This window comes from Sapajus apella, unplaced genomic scaffold, assembly GCF_009761245.1.
Source record: "Sapajus apella isolate SASKATOON/1434 unplaced genomic scaffold, GSC_monkey_1.0 scaffold43, whole genome shotgun sequence".
Classification (NCBI taxonomy): Eukaryota; Metazoa; Chordata; class Mammalia; order Primates; family Cebidae; genus Sapajus; species Sapajus apella.
The window spans coordinates 17337197-17357382 of NW_022436983.1; the positions used below are offsets into that span (position 1 = coordinate 17337197).

At 47.9% G+C, this 20186-nt stretch overlaps 1 protein-coding gene across 6 annotated transcripts in view; it reads left to right on the forward strand.

Moving 5' to 3' along the window:
- Window positions 1–5602: 5602 nt before the first annotated feature.
- The window catches only part of GRHL3 (grainyhead like transcription factor 3), a 34969-nt gene continuing 20385 nt past the window's right edge, over window positions 5603–20186 (forward strand). For 2 of the 6 annotated variants that reach the window (XM_032300821.1, XM_032300819.1), the window contains exons 1-2: window positions 5603–5910; window positions 18330–18516. In XM_032300821.1, the coding sequence (XP_032156712.1) occupies window positions 5894–5910; window positions 18330–18516 (204 nt within the window). In that variant the 5' untranslated portion in view covers window positions 5603–5893. Of the gene's footprint in view, window positions 5911–7733; window positions 8577–8608; window positions 9542–18329; window positions 18517–20186 lie in introns of those variants that run through there. The other 4 variants (XM_032300816.1, XM_032300817.1, XM_032300818.1 and 1 more) reach the window with 4 other exon arrangements.

Here is a 20186-nt window from a genome sequence, read left to right on the forward strand (position 1 = left end):
ATGGTATCTAGGATAATGCTTTGAAAGTTGAAGGTCAATCCAAAGTCCTCCACTTAACTAGGGGCACTCTCTCTGAACCCCAGTCTACCTAACAAACGGGGCCAACAATTCACTCTTGTCCCCTCCTCCTGGGGTAGCTATATGGATCAGAGGAGAGGAAGCATAGGAAAACACTTTGAAAAGAGCTCTGAATATAGCAGAGATTGTTTTTAAGGGAGGTTGAGTGCTGAATGCTGTGAACTTAGCTGTGCACTGAGGCTGGAAATGGGAAAGGGCTGAGAGGCCTTTTTCTAAGCTGCGTGCTCACTATAACACCAGCTACCTTTTATTGGGTACCTATTTGCCATAGGTTTTACATCAAGGTCTCATTTAATTTAATCCCCAGGTCGACCCCACTGAAGCATGATGGGAAACTACAGACTTGAAGCCACGGGTGCAAAGAGAAGGCATTGGTACAGGAAAATAAGAGGGAGTAGAGGAATTCAAACTTTGGAGGTCTTCCCTGGGGGCGGGGCGGGTAGAAGGCAACACCTAATTTGCCCAGAATGTCAGTAATTTGTGTGAATTATATTCATTCATCCATTTTTCATTTATTCAACATTTATTGAACACCTATTGTGTTGAGACACAGGACAAATACTATATGAGATTTATTTTCCCTTGTATGGTTTCTGCTCTCCAGAAGCTTACAAACCCTATCTACCTTACAGATACCATCAACCAACCTATCTACTTTTCTTCCTTTCCTGTCTCCCATCTCCCTTCTATCTATACATCCTAGATCTTGTTCCAAAAAGGGACTAGGAAGCTTGAAAGGACTATTTCCACAACTTTGGGATCAGGCCAACTTCAGTTTGATTTCATCTCTGTCACTAAGAGGACAGCCAGGTGACCTTAGATGTTATATCACCTCTCTGGGACTTTTACGTCTTCTGTAAAACAGGGATACTTAGAGCAGCGAATTCATAGGCCTCTTGAATTACATGGTATATATGTAAAAGACTAGAACAGTGCCTGACACATACCAAGGACACTGTTATCTTATTTAATCCTCATAACAGTCATTTCACTGAGGATAAACTGAGGTAAAAGAAGTGGAATTGCTTATCCAAGGTCTCAGGCAGTCAACCTTAGAGCTTTAAAAACTGGCCAAGCATGTGACCCCATTTTACAGGTAGGAATGGGATAGAGCATCTAAAGCAAGCATCGCAGCATTAAGTGCTCAATAAATGACAGTAATTTTAATTGCAAAATCAAAATCAAATCAGATGGCTGAGCAGCCTGCAAGCCAGGCAGCCCCCCACCTCCATTCCTGTGCCTCCTAGGGGATCCCTGAGCAAGGACTCAGTCTTCACTCTCTTCATCCTTGCCCTTGCCCCAGGAAGGATGGGAACACAATGACGATTTGTCAATGGGAACTTATTCTGGTTTAATGACATTTAAACTGGGCCTTTGTATAGAATTTCTAATTACAAGAGCAATGCAAGTTCAATGTAGCCCATTTAGGGGGAAGGCAGGGAAAACATTTAAATCCTGTTATTTCAGTGCCCACAGAGAAGCACTGTTGACATGTGGGTATGTGTTCTTTCAATATTTGAATATAGGTCAACAGATTTTCATTAAGCATTTTGGATAACTAAAAAGCATCCAAGTGTTAGAAAAGGATGGCTGTCAACAGGGTCCTCATGTCCAGTAGTGCATGTCCCATCTGGTAAACAGCGCATAGTTGTTCAGCACACAACTTTCAGGACACACAGAGGAGCCCTGGCTCTCAGTGCTCACTCACAGTGGTCCTTTACTCCTCCCCAGCATGCCAAGGAGAAGCATCACAGTCTTTGGGAACAGTGGCTTCTGGATGGCATCATCATGGAAGGAGGGAGGGATGAAGGACTGTGCATCCTCCATGGGGGCAGATCATAGCATCGGAGAAAGAACATCAGTAATCTAGAAAAGCAAATCAAGATAATTTTGATGGGGAGCTCCACCCTTACAGTGATGCACCAGTCTGGTCTTATAGAGAGGGAAATTTACTGAGGCTCTGAGAGAATTTACTCAGTCAGACAGTAAGTGGCCAGAGGTCAGGCAGAACTTGAGCCCAGGGCACTCCCTTAGTCCAGTTCTGTAAGAATGGAATCAGAAAGATATGGATTCAAATGTCAGTTCTTTAACTTATTAGCTTTTGGCTTTTTTCTTTCTTTTTTCTTTTCTCTCAATAATCCCCATTTACTGGTATTCGTTTTTTTTTTTTTTTTTTTTTTTAACAAGCATCTCACCCTGTTTGCCCAGGCTGAGTGCAATCTTGGTGAAATCTTGGCTCATGCAACCCATACCTCCCAGGTTCAAGTAATCCTCCTGCCTCAGTCTCCTGAGTAGCTGGGATTACAGGTGTGTGCCACCATGCCCAGCTAATTTTTTTTTTTTTTTCTTTTAGTAGAGATGGGGTTTCATTATGTTGGCCAGGCTGGTCTCAAACTCCTGATCTCAAGTGATCTGCCTGCCTTGGCCTCCCAAAGTGCTGGGATTATTGGCATGAGCCACTGTACCCAGCTAACTGTTGACTTTCAACAAATAATTTAACCCCTGAGTCTCAGTTTTTTCACTTGTGAAATAAGGTTAGTACCTTCCTCATTAGATTTAAATGAGAATAACGGGGGGAAAAAAAAGGCTTTTCTAACAAGTATTGAGTGCTATATGCCAGGTACAGATAATGCCCTTCACAAGCATTATCTCATTTAATCCTCACAATAACCCTATAAGGGGGGAATACAATTTTTACATCCATTTTACAGGTAAGGAGAATGAGGTTCAAAGAGCTGTAGCCACTTGCCCGACATCATGTAGCTAGTAAGTGGTTGGGGTGAGATTTGAAAGGAGGCCTGTGAGTCTCAGAGCAATACTATCATATCACATAGGTAAGTCTTGGCACAGTGCTTACAAAATACAAACACTAAACAGCAGCCAGCATTATTTACTGTCGTTATTGTGGATATAATTATTATGTTACATTTAATTAGCTGGTCTCTATTTATGTTTCTTTAAACTCTCTTTTTTTTTTTTTTTTTGAATAGCTGTTCTGTTTTAAATCTTCTCTGCAGAGAAACCAAGAGCTATGCTGATCCATGAAGGGGAAATAGGTGCCAGCCTTGCCTATCCTCGGGCCATGCTCATGCTACACAGGAGCAGGAAGGGGGCAGCAGCAAAGCGTGGGGAGTGTCTTTTTAAAGGCCTGACATCTCTGGGTTGTTGGGATGAAGGCCTAGAATAGCACTTGTACCTCCTGCCTGGGAGGTATAACTCCTATTGGAGGGGTCTGATGACCTTGCAAACTGGTTCAAGGCGTCCCTGCCTACCTAACCCAGACCACCAGTCCTTCTGTCCCATCCAGGGCACTTCTGTAGCCTTCCTGTGTGTGAAGACACAGAAACCCTCTGCCCTGTGATTTGGGTCTCTGCTGATCTCTGAAGATGGGCGCGGGTGATGAAAGAGGCAAGACCTAGAGGCAGAGGGAAAGGACCCATTTTTAAAAGCCCTGCGAGCACAGACACGCCACCTGGAATCCCAGCCTTCCCTGAGCCCAGCCAGCATGAGTCACCCACAGTCCTTCACCTGTGGGTTGCAACACAGTTGACAGAAACTCCAGTCTTCCATGACGTGGGCAGACAGGTACATACGGAGGAGTGTGCCATCGTTTGGACTGCAATAAGCTTTGCAGTTATAGTTGGCACCAAATAGACCTTCTGCCACCAATAACCTCTGTGAAGTGGTTGGGTACCCAGGCTCTGCTCTCAGATTAAATCCCAGCTCTAGCTCTACCACTGCCTAGCCCTGCAGCTTAAGTAGTTTACTTCAGTATTCTGTACCTCAGTTTCCTCATCTATAAAATGGGGATATCGAAAGTGCCTTTCTCCCAGGGTTGTTGTAAGGATTAGGCGAGACAATGCATGCAAAGGCGTAGCACAATGCCTGGTGCCTGTGGTATACAAAGCACCTACTAGGTGCTAGACACTGGAGATTCCACAGTGAGTGACACAGTCTTTGCTCTTATGGAGTTTACATACCAGAGGAAGGGGAGAAAGACAATAAACAATTAGAAAAATACCTTAAGTCACATTACATTATATGATAAGTCCTAAGGGTTCTGCAGAGAAAAGTAAGTAGTGTGATCCAGAATGACTGAATGTCTACTTTATGAACAAGGGTGGCTGAAGAGGGCTGCTCTGAGGAGGTGGCTTTATTAGCAACTATTATTTACTATTATTTATCAGGGTCCCCTGGACTTCCCCCAACATAGCCTCCAGGGAGAAGCCAATCCCTGACACTTCTCCAACCCAGTACCCCCTCTCCAGAGGCCTGATCTCACTTCAAGAGGGTTCCTTTGAATTCTGACTTTACCTTGAAAAACCTCCATAATTGGCAGGAATAGCTGAAACCTCCTTTGCCATTCCCAGAGGGGAGAGAGAGAGGAGTGGGCCAAGGTGAGGTTCCCAGGAAGATAGAGCAAAAAGATAATCTGCCAAAAAGGGAAAGGTGGGGGAGGGGAGACTAGCATGAGAGAGGGAAAAAAAGATGCCAAGATCTCTGGCTTAGATTTAATTTCAAACTAATCCTGGAAGAAGCTCTTTAAAAAGCTCTAACATTCTCCTGTTTGTGTTTGTGGATATTCTGGGGTTTACCAAGCTTGTTCTTTATAGAAGACAGCTCACAGCAATTACTCCACAATTACTTCATCTAACAGGCATTGAATTTCTCCCAAGTTCCCAATACAGAATGAAGCACTTGGAGCCTGTGAAATGACCAGCTGGTTGAGGCTTCAGAGGTGGCCGGCTTCAACTTTTCTATCCCTTCTGTGCTGATCAGAGGTATGTGGCTTGCCCATACCCGCTTCACACCCAATAAAAGGCTGTTCTCCTTTACTTCTCCACCCAGTCACCAACACACACCCCACAGATTGTAAACTCCTCTAGAACTGTGACCCTGTTTTTTTGGCCTCAGTTTCTCCAGAACCCACAGTAGGGTCTGGCACACAACAGGTGCTCAATGAATGTCTACATTGAGGCCACTGACTTTTCAGCTCAAGGGGCAGCCAGACTTGACAGTGAGATGACTGCAGATTGGATCTGGGCTGGGACCTCCCTAGCTGTGCCCTTGGGCAAGGCACTTTACCTCTCTGGCCTCCATTTCCTCCTTCATTTGTAAAATGTGTGTTGAAGAGCAAGGAAAAAGTGATAATAAATCTACCACAGTGGGTTACTGTAAGAACCAAAAGAAGTCACTTGAGTAACTGTAAAAGATTATTCATAAATAAGATATTATCTTAAAGGGGAAACTGAAAAAAAAGGGAACTTATACAAAGATCTACCTGAGAAGAAATGCTCTCTCCTTTGAGAATTCCCTGGTGGTACGGAAGGAGGGGGTAAAGAAATTTGGGGTGTGAGGGATGTTTCTGGGTATCTGAGATATTGACTAGAAACAGGAATCAAGTTTTCCTTTAAGCCAAGTTACCTGTTTGTCCCTGTACTTTTCCTCTAGTTATTTTGCTTCTTCACAACATTTTTTTCTCCTTCTCTCCTCCCTCATCTCCACCCCCCACCTCCTCACCAAGGAAGGAATTGGCCAGCTCCACCCAGCCAGTCCCCCTTAGCTCCGCCCTACTCGGCGGGCTAAGAGTTAACAGCTGCACCTGTTGAGGTATACTTGCAGTCGCCGGCACCTGTACCTGTAGCCAATCAGCGCCAGCACTGCTGGGAACCTACCTGTCAGCAAAATCTCGACACCCAAACCTCAACATAAATCAAACACTTCCCTGGGCAGGGAATGTCTGTGTCAGGCAAGAATTAGAGACAAGCGGTCAGCAGAGCCTCAGCGCTGATCGTCGGAGCCTGGGAGCAGGAAGATGTCGAATGAACTAGAGTGAGTAAACATCGGTGGATGCCTGCCGCTCTCGGAGCGTGGAGGCTGGATGGGGTTTCCTGGAGGGGGAAGATCGGGGAGGCCGGCACCGGGATTCACAGAGCAATTTGTAAGGGTAAATGAATGGGCTGACGATCTTACTTTGGCGTGTCAAGGCAAGCCCCAGTCTCAAGCTAGAGGCGAGTGTTTCCCTGGGAAAATAGTTTTTCTCATTCTCTTTGCTGAGCAGTTTCGAGCCAGGCAGGGAAACACAAGACTGAAACTGTGAAGGTTTCTGGCACCACTTTTTGATACTCTGAAGGGGCCTTGGAAATCAGACAACACCCCCCAATCCCATCGAGGCTTTCTATCTTCTTGCCAAAAGGAAGAGGTAGTTCTAAGAGCTGTCTTAGGCAGAGCGTTGGGTTTCTCTAAAAGGACTTGTTTGCTGGAACCGTCCCAAGTGGGAAGTTTACGGTGTGGTGGTTAAGCATGTGCACTCTTTGTAGTGGGCTTGAACTAAGTTCACATCCAGGTTCTGTCCCTGAGCGATCTCAGCCAAGACAGTCAATTTTTCCGGGCTTCATTTTCCTCATCTGGAAAATGGGTACAAGAATGCTTTGTAGAATTCTTGAAAGAGTTAAGTGTGATAAATGCTGTAAAATGCTGAGCATAAAGCCGCAGTCTGAAGATGCATTCAACAAAATGTGGTTCATCTGATTCAGAGGTAGTTCTAAGGTTGGGGAAGCTGAGAAGTGGTTTTGGTAGGTCACCTCTGCTGGCTGGCAGGATGCATGTGCCTTCCTGCCTACATCTGAGATTTAAGATCCCGACTGGCTGATGCTGATCTTCACCATGGGGTCCTGCTTGGGGTCCAGACCTTAGAATAGGTAGGACAAGGCTAGGCTCTGGGCTGCTTTAGGCTGAGTTCAGGAAGCTGGCAGAAGCCAGAACTCTTTAAACACAGGCTCTTTTTTTCCTGCCACCCTCAGAGGTGAGTGGGCAGAGGCAAGGATTGTACCATCTTTTTTCCAGCTACTCCTCAATAGATTGTTTTAAGAAGTTGAAGATCTGTGGGCAGGGCAGTGGTGGGTCCTGATTGCAGGCAGGATTTGATGTTCTAGCTAGCCCTTCAGTTCTTCTGGGCTGGCCAATCATGTTCGCAGTACAATCACTGGGGTTAACAGGCACATTTCTTTTAAATGAATTTCCCAGGGTTGACGATGTATTGACAATTTTGACCACAACAAGAATAAAAGTAGGAGCATAAGTAGGAGCATCGGAGCTGACACCTGGGTTCAAGTCCCAGGTCCAGCACTTACAGCTGTGTGATGTTGAGCAAGTCACTTAATCCTCACCTGTGGCCAAGCCAACCATAGTATCCACCTCATGGGGTTGTTAGGGGATTTGACAATTTTAGAATAGTGATTGCTTTTAAGACATGTGGAGAACAAGCTAGTAACAACATTGTTACTTCATGTAGAAATAACCAATCAATGAGCATTCTCGAACCCCTTGCTATTTTTCCATACTTTGAACACACAAAAAAATCTTGAGCTGTGTCTCCATCCCATTTAAATTTGCTGGCTAAAACTGCCGAGACCGCAGACAAAATCTATCCATTGCTGCACGTTAGTGGGTATGCGTTCTGCAGCTCGGTTACTTGAACAGAAAGGTTTCCTGCTTTTCTCCTCCCTAATGATTTGGATTTGAAGTCAGATCCGCTGACAGTTGAGGCTTCTCAGTTTGGGGTGGGGTGAGGGAAGCCACTTGCCTGCTGAGTAATTGCAGGCAGACTCCAAACCACCATTTGAGATTATAATGGCAGAGCCCAGGGGCTCAGCTGCCCCTACTGATAAGGGGAGGATACCCAGTGTTTGGCTTGCAAGTTCTGAGCTGCAATGGCTGCTGTGGCCTCGGCATTCTCCTCGCGGGTGACCTCCCGTTTCCCCCCGGAACGCCGGCCGTCCCTGGACCCTCTAGTTAAGAGGATTGGCCATAGCTTACAGCTTGGGGCCTCATGGAATGGCCAACTCTGGCCAGGCCTTGATACAGTGGGAAAAGTGGGACTTGCCTGTGACTCTAAATTCTGCCACTTACCAACAGCAGGATCCTAGCGAATTTGTTTGTTCTCCCTGACCCTCAGTCTGCTGATCTGCGTGTAACACCTACCTGGCAGGAACAACTGTGAGCTCCCAAATGTGGAACAGGAGCTCCATCCGCGCCAGCCCGGTGGCCAGGCCCCGGGTGTAAGGCGGCACTTCGAAGGCTGGTCCCTGAGAAGCACGGAGGCCTGGGCGGTGTAGTTAGAAACCAGCTGGAGGTGGCTGGCGGGTGCTGAGCGCCAGGCCTTTCATGTGGTCGCAGCGATCTGGGTGCCTGGAGCCCGCAGCCCCGGACGGCCCCGGGCTACCGCAGGGCGCAAGGGATCCTGGGCAGGGGCCGGGGGCGCCGGAAGTCGCTGTCGACCGCCCGGTCTCGCGGGAAAACGGCCGGCACCCGCGAGCTGCCCGCCGTCGGGTTTTCCTGAAGGTGTCGCTGGGCCCCTGGGGATTTGGAGCCACTGGCGACCTCGCCAGTTACCTCCTGTTTCCCCCCTGGATCGCGGGCCGCTCCCGGACCCTCCAGGCAGGCCCTGTTGACAGCTCAGGAAAGAAGGGTTTCTCCACGAAGGGGCTTGGCACACAGTAGGTCTAAGGCGCCGAGGCAGGAGCGCCCCGCGCGGCCTCGCTCCGTGGGCTCTGGGCCCCGCCGCCGCCGCCTGGAGTCTCCCCCCTGCCTCTCAGAGACGCGGCTGGGCTGGGGGGTGGGGAGGAGAGCCGTCGCAGTCCTGACCGCGGCCGCCGCCGCCGCCGCCGCCGCCGGTCTATCTGATCTCCAGGAGCGCCGGCTCCAGACTGCCTGGAGCGCTGAAAGAGTTAACCAGGAACCCCTCCCCGCTGCGGTTTTGTGGTCGAAACCATGATTGCCAGGAGCAAATTTTTGTCGTGCACTAAGTGTGTTATTAAAAGTGGGAGCTACGCTGCTGCTGAATGAAAAGTTAAAAGGCCTCATTGAGTTCGGGCCGTAAAACTGGAGGACTGGGCCAAGAGGCCGAGAGCCAACCCTAACGGCGGCGGCCCGGGCTGCGCTGGGCTCCTGCGGCTCCACCAGCTGCTGGGAGCGGACAGACGCCCGGGCTCAGGCCAGGGTCAGGCCGCGCGGTGCCCGCAGCGAGTGGCCGCAGCCAGGCTGTCGGCAAGAGCTCCCACTGAACTACTGGAGGAGGGAAGAGGGGCAGCAGGACTGAAACCCAAATGGGCTCGTCCAGCTTTCTCTTCTGTTAGAACAAAAATGACAGCCAACATTTACGGAGCGCGGACTCCGCATCTGACTTTGTGTCGAGGGCTTGATAAAACGATCTCTCTCAGCCCTCCCAACAAACTAATGAGGGATGGGAGTGTAAATGCAGTTTTGCCGAAGAGTGGACCCAGACTTGGTTCAGGCTTGTCCAAGCTCTCACTTGGGATCTTAACCGGGTCTTAGCCCTGGGCCACCCTGCTAACTCCGTGCTTAGTCTCTGAAAAGAAGATAAAGGAAATCTGCCAAACTGTTGAGAGGGGTTATTTCTGAGCGGAAGCATGTGGATGAATTCCAGTCTTCCTATTTTTCTGTAGGTTCCACATTGTATATATTTATTTTTTACAAACCTATGTTACTTTTGCAATGGTTAGGGGGAAGAGAGGGAGTCATTATTTTTTAAAGAGAACACCTACAACGGTGTTCTCAAACTGTGCTCCCTGGACCAACATCATCATCATTTGGGAACTAGTTAAAAATGCAAATTCTCAGCCCCGTCCTAGACCTACTGAATCAGAAACGGGGCGGGGTGGGGGGGGGGGTAGGGCTCAGCGTTAAAGTGTTTTCACAGGCCTTCCAGGTGATTCTGATTCATGTCCAAATTGTAAACCTGTTGCCTAGAAGACCAGGCAGAGGACTGGGAAAGCTGGAGGTTCCCAAATCCACTACTGACCCGCAGTGTAGTTGCTGAGTCAGCAGGCTATGCTTGGTTCCAAGATCACACCTGTGTTTAAAAGCCCAGCTCTGCCACCTATAGATTGGGTGACTTGGCTGAGCTCCTTAACCTGTTAGTTTCTGCGAATATAAAATGATGATAAAAATACCCACCTCACAAGGCATGTATGACAATGAATAGGCACAAGGCCTGACTGTATTAAATAATTTAGTTCCTTTCCCTTCACTTGCCTTCCCTCCCCTCTCTGGAACTCAACTTTCCCATCTAACATGCAGCAAATAATCCTGGCTGGTTGCCTTCCTCAATTCCTTTGCCTCCTAAAAAGGTTAGAACAACTGACCTGGTGAAAGTCTGGAAGGGAAATTATCTCACCAATATTTGGTGTTATTTCGCTAGGCTTTTCCAGGAGGTCAGAAAGAACTGAGGACTTTCAAGGGCAGGGACAGAAAGGGGCCAGCACAGTGTAGCCACATAAACAGCAGTGGCCTTCACCTTTTTGTCCCCAGCACCCAGTATGTGGCCATTTACACAGTAATCCTCAGTGAATGTTTGTTGAGTGAATCACTGAGTGAATGAATGAAGGGATGTGGCACCCTGGGTTTAGAGGAAGATTTCAACTTCTTTCACACCTTAGTTGAACAATAGATGGGGAGGGGGGGAAGGAATATTGGAAAAGGTACCAAAAGGAGAATATAGAATGAAAGAAAAATTGCCATACAAGGAATAATTTTTTTTAAAAGGGGAGACAGTGAGTTTCCGCTATAAATAGGAAAGGACACCTAGACAATTTACATGCAACTAAAAGTCTTTGCTGGGGCCTGACCGCCATCAGCTTGCCCACCTAGGTCTTGATGATGAAGCTGGTAGTGTGTGTTCCTCTTAAGTGGAAATCTCCAAGCATCAGGTCTGATTTTGCCAGCTAGAAACAGATACCCCAATTCATAGGCCGGAGAAAGGCTGTGAAATGTACAGTTTGCTGGGGACTACCCCACAAAGTGAGTATTAGTAATCATCATCGTCATCATCATCATTATCGTGTGCTGGCACCATCCTGATTGCTGTACCTGCATTATCTCATTGCATCTTCCAACAGTAATGCTTCATGAAGTTGTAAAAAATAAGACAATGACTAGAAGTTAGCCAGCACCTGGTACTTGGTAATCTCTTCTAATAATTCTGTGAGGTTAGCATTCTTATTGCCTCACATTTTACAGGTAAGAAAACAGAGGCACAGAGACGTCAAGTTGCTTGCCTAAAGTCACACAGTAAGTAGCAGAGCTGGAGGTGGAACCTAGATGTGCAAAGCTCTGGGCCCACTCCCATAATGATGAGTTCATTCTGCCTCATTCAAACTGGAGTCATTACAGAGCCATGCCCTACACTCTGCCATTTCCCCACTGAGGCCCCCAAAGGAGCCCCCAGCCCATGTGACAAGGCACATTTCACAATCTACACCCAGAAAACCAGATGGGCCACTAGCAGGCACGAGAACCCTGGGGCGACCCTGTCATGCCCGGAGAACATCATGTGTGGGGCTGACTGAAAAATGATTCCTCTGTGAGCACTTGTGTCAGGGCCTCCCTGTGGGTGATTAGGAGTGATTGATCACCGTTAATGAGATTGGGTGGTTCATGGCAGGATTTAGCAAGTTGTTGACTGGGAGTATCTGGGTGTCAACATCCAGCACAGGCGGACCCTGGAACTCTTCCTCCTCTGGCTGAAGGGAAGTGTCTAGCCTGCTGAATCTGTCCTGTGCCACACACCTCCTTTGGTGGAGCTTGAGACCACCCCCTTTGATGTTGAGTTTTCTTCCAGCCTTCTGGAAAATTGAGTGAGTGCTTTCTTTTCCATTGCTTAAGTACTGAGACCCATCCTGCCGTATGCTGCCTGTCCTTAGGCAGGTTCCTCTGTGGAACCAGATTTTGAAGGTCTCTGCATCCTAAATTGCTAGAATTCTGTCCGAAGGAAATGATACCAGAAGTTCTCAGCTAATGGCTGAGACAGCATTTGCTTGGTCTTATTGGGGGTTTTAAGTAGCTCAGCCAGAAAGCAGTGGGCGTTTTGAGTCAGAAGGGACTTGCTTGGATGAAACCCCACTTTATCACTCTAGACTTTCACCATCCTGTTGCCAAGAATGAGGCATGTTGGAGCCATGAAGGCTGAGGCTGACTGGGCATGGAACAGCTGGCACCATACCCCTGCTATGCTGAGGGCCAGTGAGCAGAGGAAAGGTCCCCCCTGACCTAGAGCAGTGGCCCTGGCAATTTGCTCCTCCCCACAAACTGGACAGGAGGCCTCAGGAAGGGGGGCCTATCAGGTAGACCCCTGAACTCTCTTGATCTTGTTGCCACCTCTCTTCCAAATGTAGGAGAAGCCAGATGGGGAGACTCTTAGGAGGCAGCTCCCTGAAGGGGATGCTGGGAGCCAGAGACCTCAGTTCCAGGCTGGATGCCTTGAGGTAGCAGCTGGGTGGCCTCAGGCAAGCCAGTGGCCCTCTCCATTTCTCAGTTTTTCCTCAAATGAGGACAGTCATACCTTCCCTCCCTACCTGACAGGGGCGTTGCAGGATCAGAGCTGATGACAGATGTATGAGAAGCACACTGAAAAATATAACACTATGCAAATGTGAGGGATTATCAAATCTTGGACTTGGGTTTCCTCCTTAGTGGGCTGGCCTTCCTTAAAACAAGGTGACATATGCAAAGCACCTGGCTCACACCTGACACACAGTAGGCGGACAAGCTCTAGGAGCTGTCCCAGGCGGATGCAGTTTGATCTTGTCTTTCCTTTCATCTGGAAGGTCCAAGGTCCTCCCCACTTATCTCTACTCTCTTTCTTCCCCTCCACCCCTCTTCTCAACCAACATCCGTCACTCCCTTGGGTTCAAGCAGGGCAAAAGTCCTCTTGTTTTTTTTTTTTTTTTTTTCATAGCTCTCTTCACCTATCTAATGTTAGCTGTTTGTTTTTGTGGTCACATATGTCTTGCTGCCACTAAAATGCAACCTCCGGATCAGCAGGGACAACCTCATTGTCTTAGTCTCCCAGGACAGGCTCCAGCACATAGTAGTTACTTGATAAATATTTGTTAAAACGAGGGATGGATGGTTACATGGATCAATGCCACCCAGGTTTATTGCTTTTTTAATCTCTCCTACATTCCTTCTTGGAATGTAGTCGTTTTTTTCCTTCTTGGAAAAGTGCTAGCCATGGAGTTCCCAGGCCAGACCCTAGAAGTCCTGGCTTCACTCAGCCAGTCCCCTGCAGCAGGTCACCTAACATCTCTGTTGTACATTTTCTGGTCTGTAAAGTAGGGACAATAACACATCATGTATGTTGGGAGGCTCTATGAGGTAATGACAGTTGGGCAAGGCGTTATTACACTATCTCTTTTGTTTCTTTTTAACAGAACTTCATTCACAGACAGGAGGCTCGTGGGGGGATAGTATAAGAAGCTCAGGCACAGTCTCCCCCTTATTCCGACTTGAGGGTTCTGGGATGATGATGGTAATGATGGCTATTATTAACTGAGCAATTATTCTCTGGCAGGCACTAGGCTAAACACGTTTCTTACCTTAATGTGCTTAATTCTCCCAACAACCCATGAGATGAACCCTACTCTAAAGTAGCCACCCCTAGTCACCCTCCATTATCTTACTATGTTAATTTTCTTCACAGCCCTTATTACAAACTAAAATGAACTAATTTACCTGCTTGTTTATGGTAAGTTCCATGGGAGCAGAGCCTTACCTGTCTTGTTTTACTTGATTCCCAGTGCCCAGAAGAGTCCCTGACTGGCACACTGGCATATAGAAGACACTCAGGAGACCCATTTAACAGATGAGCAAATAGAAGGGCTAAGTGCCTTACCCAAGGACATGTAGTTAACAAACCCATACACTGTGACCCTGGTGCCGCCTCCTCCTACATGCTACAGGTCCTGGTGTGCTGTGTCTGCTAGAGATATGATGTCAGGTTGTCCAGAGCCAGGTCTTCTCCCCTCCTCCCTCATTTCCTTTTCACTTTCTGATAGTTTAGTTCAGTCTTAGACAGGGACACCAACAGAGAGTTGGTGGAGGCCCCGGGGAAGCTGACCTCATAGGTTGGGAGTCCCCTGGTTTCCCTTCTTTGTCTGGCCCTGTCTTCCATGAGTAGGACTCACTCCTTCTTAGAACCCTTTTCACACTGATCCAGTATCAGCTCCTGGGACAATTTTTTTCTTTCCCTCTCACCTACTAGCTCCTCAATCCTCATTTCTAATCTTTAAGAGAGCAGAGAGCCAAAAGCTCTTGGATTTTAGGATTCAACACACAAGTCAATGCTAACCTTATATATTAAGACTTTCTAAAAGCCAAATGCTTGGTCGTAGAACATTAGGTTGATTGGTGTTATGAACAGGCATGGGACACTGGGACTCCCAGCCCCTGACCAGAAACTCTTCCAGTCATCATCTTGTCTTCCTCCTGCCCTTGGGAAATTCCTTTCTGTTTTGCAGCAGAGAATTAATTCAATGTATTTTGAGAAGGGAAATTTCCAGAATGGGAAAGGCATCTAGAAAAGAGGCTAGCACTGGGGTTGAGTACTGTATTGTATAGTCTGACAGCTCCAAGTTCAAGTTGAGCCACCATCACTTATGGGCCAAGTAACCTTGAGCAGGTGATATCATCTGAGTCTCAATTTCCCCTCCTATAAAAGGAGATGATAATTCCTGTCTCTCAGGGCTATTGTGTGGAATAGATGAGATGACCCACAAAAACGGATGGCACTATGTTTGCCAGTGGTAAGTGTTTAAAGCACAGAAGCTGCTGTTTATCAAGGAATCAGAACTTTGGGATCCCAACAGGATAGACTGGAGACCTTATAGGCCAGAAGAACCACCCAGGTGAACAGCAGACATTGTCTGTTCTTTTGTTTCAGAGTCACTTTATTGTTGCCTTCTAAAATTTATCTTTTTTAAAGGGTAAAGTAACTCCCAGCATCAAAGCTGATAACGGTCATCCCCTAGAGTCGGCAGACTGGGGCTCCAGGCCCAGCCCTGCCACTGGCTTGCATAGTGACCATGTCTTCTACCACTCTGCAGCTCCTCAATGTCTTGCCCCAAGCTGACCTGGAACACAGTGATGGCTTGTGTGAATTACACATTTGTTATGTGCCAGGCACAGTTTTAAGCATTTTTCTTGTGCTGATGTATTAATCCTCATGATGCTATGCAGTGGGTGCTTTTATTAGACTTGTTTACAAGTGAGGGACAGTGCTAAGCACTGGTGGTCCCCACTGACCCAGGGGGTGGGTCCATCAGGCATTTCCCTGCTTTGCTCATGCCTGGTTGGTTGGGAGTTTCCATTAGCTCAGGGTTGGGCAGACAGCGAGGGTGGCTACTCTGGACCTGCTCTGTAAATTCCTATAAACCCCAGGCCCAGGAGGCAATGAGGAGGGGCCTCTTCTCACCTCTCCTTGAGGCCCCTTGATTTATAGCCACAGAAACTCAGGGTGTGCCTCCTGCTCTCCGCACCCCTAGAACAGGAAAGTTTCTGTCATTTCTCTTTCCTGTGTGACAGCTCTACCTCCCTTCCTCTCAGAGCCCAACTCCTCACACCCCGGGGCCTGGTGGGTTGGGAGTTGGGATGGGATGAAGCCCCTGGGAGAGCTGCTGCCTCCTGTGTGCCTAGGTATGGCCTGGCCTGCTGTGCCCACTGGAGTCTGAGGCTATGGGCCCCGGTGACGAGGTAGTAGGAAGGTACTTCCTGCACATGTTTGCAGGGGTCTCTGCCCACCCACTAGTCTGCCACTGTGCTGCAGTTTTACCACAAACACAGTTTTCTGCTGTGATAGAGATTGCACTCCTGCAGCAATGGAAAAGCAGTGTGGCTGAGTGGCAAGTGTGTGCCTTTGTGCTCGATAAGGCTCGAGACCAGTTGTCTCTTGAACCAGCTGGATGACCCTGGACATTTTCTTGTTCTGTCCAAGACTCGGGTTCCTTTATCTTAACAGATGAAGCAAATGATCCTTATCTTGTAGTGTCCTTATAAGAAGCAGTGCTGGCTGGGAGCGGTGGCTCACGCCTGTAATCCCAGCACTTTGGGAGGCCGAGGCGGGTGGATCACGAGGTCAAGAGATCGAGACCATCCTGGTCAACATAGTGAAACCCCGTCTCTACTAAAAAATACAAAAAAATTAGCTGGGCATGGTGGCGCATGCCTGTAATCCCAGCTACTCAGGAGGCTGAGGCAGGAGAATTGCCTGAACCCAGGAGGCGGAGGTTGTGGTGAGCCGAGATCGCGCCATTGCACTCCAGCCTGGGCAACAAGAGGACAATCCGTCTTGAAAAAAAAAAAAAAAAAGAAGCAGTGCTGATGAACAGAGAACATTCATATGCATTACAGTAAATGGCAGCTGGCATTGTTCTTAGGTCTCTAACACGGGAGATTCTGCCTGGCTCATGTAGAAAGGGAGGCACTGGGACCCCAGGAAATCAGTCAGTGCCCACTTCATCTCTGGGGTTCTCTCTTCATAGCCTGGACCACCCCATCTTCATACATTCTTTGCCGTAAATTGAACACAACCAGAACGTTACTGCTTCTGTGCCTTGTTTGTGATTAAGAGCATGTGCAGTAACCAGTGATTCCTCAAAATGTGGTCCCCAGACTGCCAGCATCAGCAGCACCAGGGAAGTTACTAGAATTGCACATTCTCAGCCACCCAGAGCCAGTGAATCAGACACTCCAAGGGCAGGGCCCAGCAATCTGTGTGTTTTTAAATTATTTTTTAAATAACTGACACATAATAATTGTACATTTATAGAATACAGTGTGAGATTTCAATGCACCTTTACATTGTATAATGACCAAATCAGGGTAATTGCCATATTTATCACTTTAAATATTTGTTTGAGACGGTGTCTCGCTCTGTCACCAGGCTGGAGTGCAGTTGCATGATCTTTGTTCACTGCAACCTCCGCCTCCCGGGTTCAGGCAATCCTCCTGCCTCAGCCTCCCAAGTAGCTGGGACTACAGGCACGTGCCACCATGCCCAGCTAATTTTTTGTATTTTTCATAGAGACAGGGTTTCACCATGTTGGCCAAGATGGTCTCGATCTCTTGACCTCATGATCTGTCCGCCTCAGCCTCCCAAATTGCTGGGATTACAGGCGTGAGCCACTGCGCTGGGCCCATTTTAAATATTTATCATTTCTTTGGGATGATAACATTAAAAATCTACTCTGCTAGCTATCTTGAAGTGTACACTACATTGTTCTTTGTTATAGTCACCCTGCTGTGAAAGCGATCTGTATGTTAATAAGCCTTCCAAGTCATTCTCATGCAGCTAAAGTTTGAGAACATTATTCTGTACCATTGCATCACCCTTTAGGAGCTTGAATCCCCTCTTGGCCACTCACTTACTGGGACCTTGGACAATTCTCAACTTATCTGAGCTTTAGTTTCCTCCACTATAACATAGGAATAATCATAGTGTCTACCTTGCAGGGCTGTTGCAAGTAACATGATAATTTATGAAATGTGCTTAGCTAGTGCCTAACTCATGGTCAGTGTTCAATAAAGCATAGCTATTATTTTTACCATTCTCATTATTTGCCTGTGTTACATCCCTGCTCCTTCCCCCCATTACTGAGTAAAATAACCCCCAGTGCTGAGTTTCCCCAACTAAAACGTCTTCCTGCTCCAAAAAGCCTTTCCCGATCTCTTTCCTTTGAGCCCTTGTGCCTTGTCTCTTGAGCTATATAATGCCTTGTATTTGTCCAAGCTTCTCAGCATCAGTACCCAGGTCGTGCCTGCTTCTGTGTGCCTTGCTGCCTTCAACTCCAGTTCCTGGCTTCTGAGCAGCTGCTTGAAACTCTGCAATAAAACTGGTCTGAAGTGCCATTTCCCAGGACCAGGTTCTGCCTAAGAGCTTCCTCGCCCTGGCTCTCTCTGTCATAGACCACACTTTCTCCCAGACTTGAAATGATCTACAGCCTTCTGTGCCTTTCACAGTCTTAAGGACGATTTCTGTGGTAGAACTCATGATGGGTTTTCTGGAAATTTTATCCTTATCCCATTGCAGCTTGTCAGTGGCATTTCCCATTCATGGCACAAATTCTCTTCGAATAAGAGAAAGTATACTCAAAAAAATACTCTGAAAGTATTTTATTGAATCCACTCTGCAGTCTTGAAGATCAGGATGATGACCCTCACGCTGTAGATGAGGGAACTAAGGCCCGGGTCAACAGTGTCTACATGGCAACATTTGGAATTGATCTACCTCCAGAGTTTGTGTCCATTCTGCTGCCCCACACTGCCTAATGGTGGCAGAAGAGGCAGTTTCACGTTTTCAAAGTGAATAACTGAATTCCTGGGCATTGGCCTGTGGCTGCCCGTTCATGGACCTTCCTCTGGCATAGCCTAAATTTGAACCTCTTATTTGCATTCAGTTTTAGGTCTGTGCGGCTGCTAAAGAACGACCCAGTCAACTTGCAGAAGTTCTCTTACACTAGTGAGGATGAGGCCTGGAAGACATACCTAGAAAACCCCTTGACAGCTGCCACGAAGGCCATGATGAGAGTCAATGGAGATGATGACAGCGTTGCGGCCTTGAGCTTCCTATATGATTACTACATGGTATGCCCGCCCCCTCTGGGGATGACCCTTCTGACTGAATGGGTGTCTTCGCTTTCAGGCATCATGGCTCAGCAGGCCACCATGACAACTCCAGCCCCTCATCTCTGGGCCTTTGGACATGCTGTTCCCTCTGCCTGGTACCCTCCCTTTCCATGGCTAACCCCTACTCTGAGCTTTGGGCCTAAGCTTAAATGTTGCTTCATTCATTCACTCACTGGAGGGGAGGCCTTCTTATCTGGGTGCCCGCAGAAACTACCATCATCTTCCTTGATGCTATCAAGGATGCTTAGAAGCTTGCTGTTTACGCATTTGTTTTTTCCCATCTTCCCCACAAGACTGAGCTACTGGAGGATAATTACCGAGTCGTCAACACACCATACAGCCTGCCACATAGTGGGTGACATATGCGGATCAAGTGGACAGTGCCTGATCCACCCCTTGCCTGGTCTAAGCATGTTCCATGACAGCAACACTCTCGTACCCCTCCATCTTCTTTCTTCCCCTGTCCCTCGGTTCTTAGGTTTCCCTGTCATCCCCACCCGCCTGGTCCAGTCCCACCACCTGGAGGGTACCATCTGCTCTTTAACCCATTCCCTTCCTTCGGGGCCCTGCCCAAGGCCCACTTTCTCTTAGAAGCCATCTGCCACGTTCTCTCCCTCTCCTGTTCTTCCTACTCCAGCTGCCATTACATCTTTTACTGTTCTCTAACTACTTCTAGGACCTTGGTCTTGACTCTGGGAGACTGTTGGCTCCTGAGAACAGGAATTAGGCCTCCCATATCTGATAAGTAGAGGTTGGACCAGTCAGGAATCACGGGGGTATAACACATGACACAGCCCCCTTCCCACCTCTGGCGCCTGTGCCAGACATTGCTAATGGATTGCAGCCTGCATTCTCATGAAGGGCACAGGAGGGTGCAGAATCTTTGTCAACATAGTAGTCCAGGCAGGCCCTACCCATCCGTCTGGATGGTCACAAGACAGCAAACTGACTTGCTTTCCCTGGGCTGGGCAACTGCTTCAAGAAACTGTCCTAGATTGGGGGATGAGGGCACACAACTAGCCAATTGTTGAGATAACTGGCCCTGAACTTGAAGATTTAAAGCTGCCTTTTACATAAGACCTCAAACTTACTAGCCCAAGAAATATTTTATCCACTCTGCCTCAAGAATAAAGACAAATTCTTCACATGAACTTAGAAGCCAAGGGGGTTCCAGATAGGAGAAAGCCCCAAACTGTCCTCTGGCTTTGGTTCTCCTTCTGGAGTGGTCTGGTTACCCTGCCCTCCCTCCTCCCCAGAAGACAGATAGCAACCAGACAGTGTTCAGCCCAGGTCGATGGAAGAGGCATTTGAATGGCTGCCTTGGCTTGGGGCCATGGTAGGAGCCAGAATTCTAGGTCGAGGTTTCAAACTCCAGCTTGGGATTTATAGGTTGAGTATGGACCATAAAATACAATCCAACACCATGTCCCCTTGACAAGAAGCCATTCCAGAGCCAGGATGGTAGAAGACAGGCTCTGAAGGTGACACTGATAATACGGGTTTTAGCGAAGTACAGTGTCTTGGTGAGATACACCTGCCCTGGCCTCCCCATCCCAGAGCACTCTGGATTCAGAGCAGCCCCCTGGACAGTGAGGACATGGGCTGATGGTGTGGAAGGAGCACCAAGT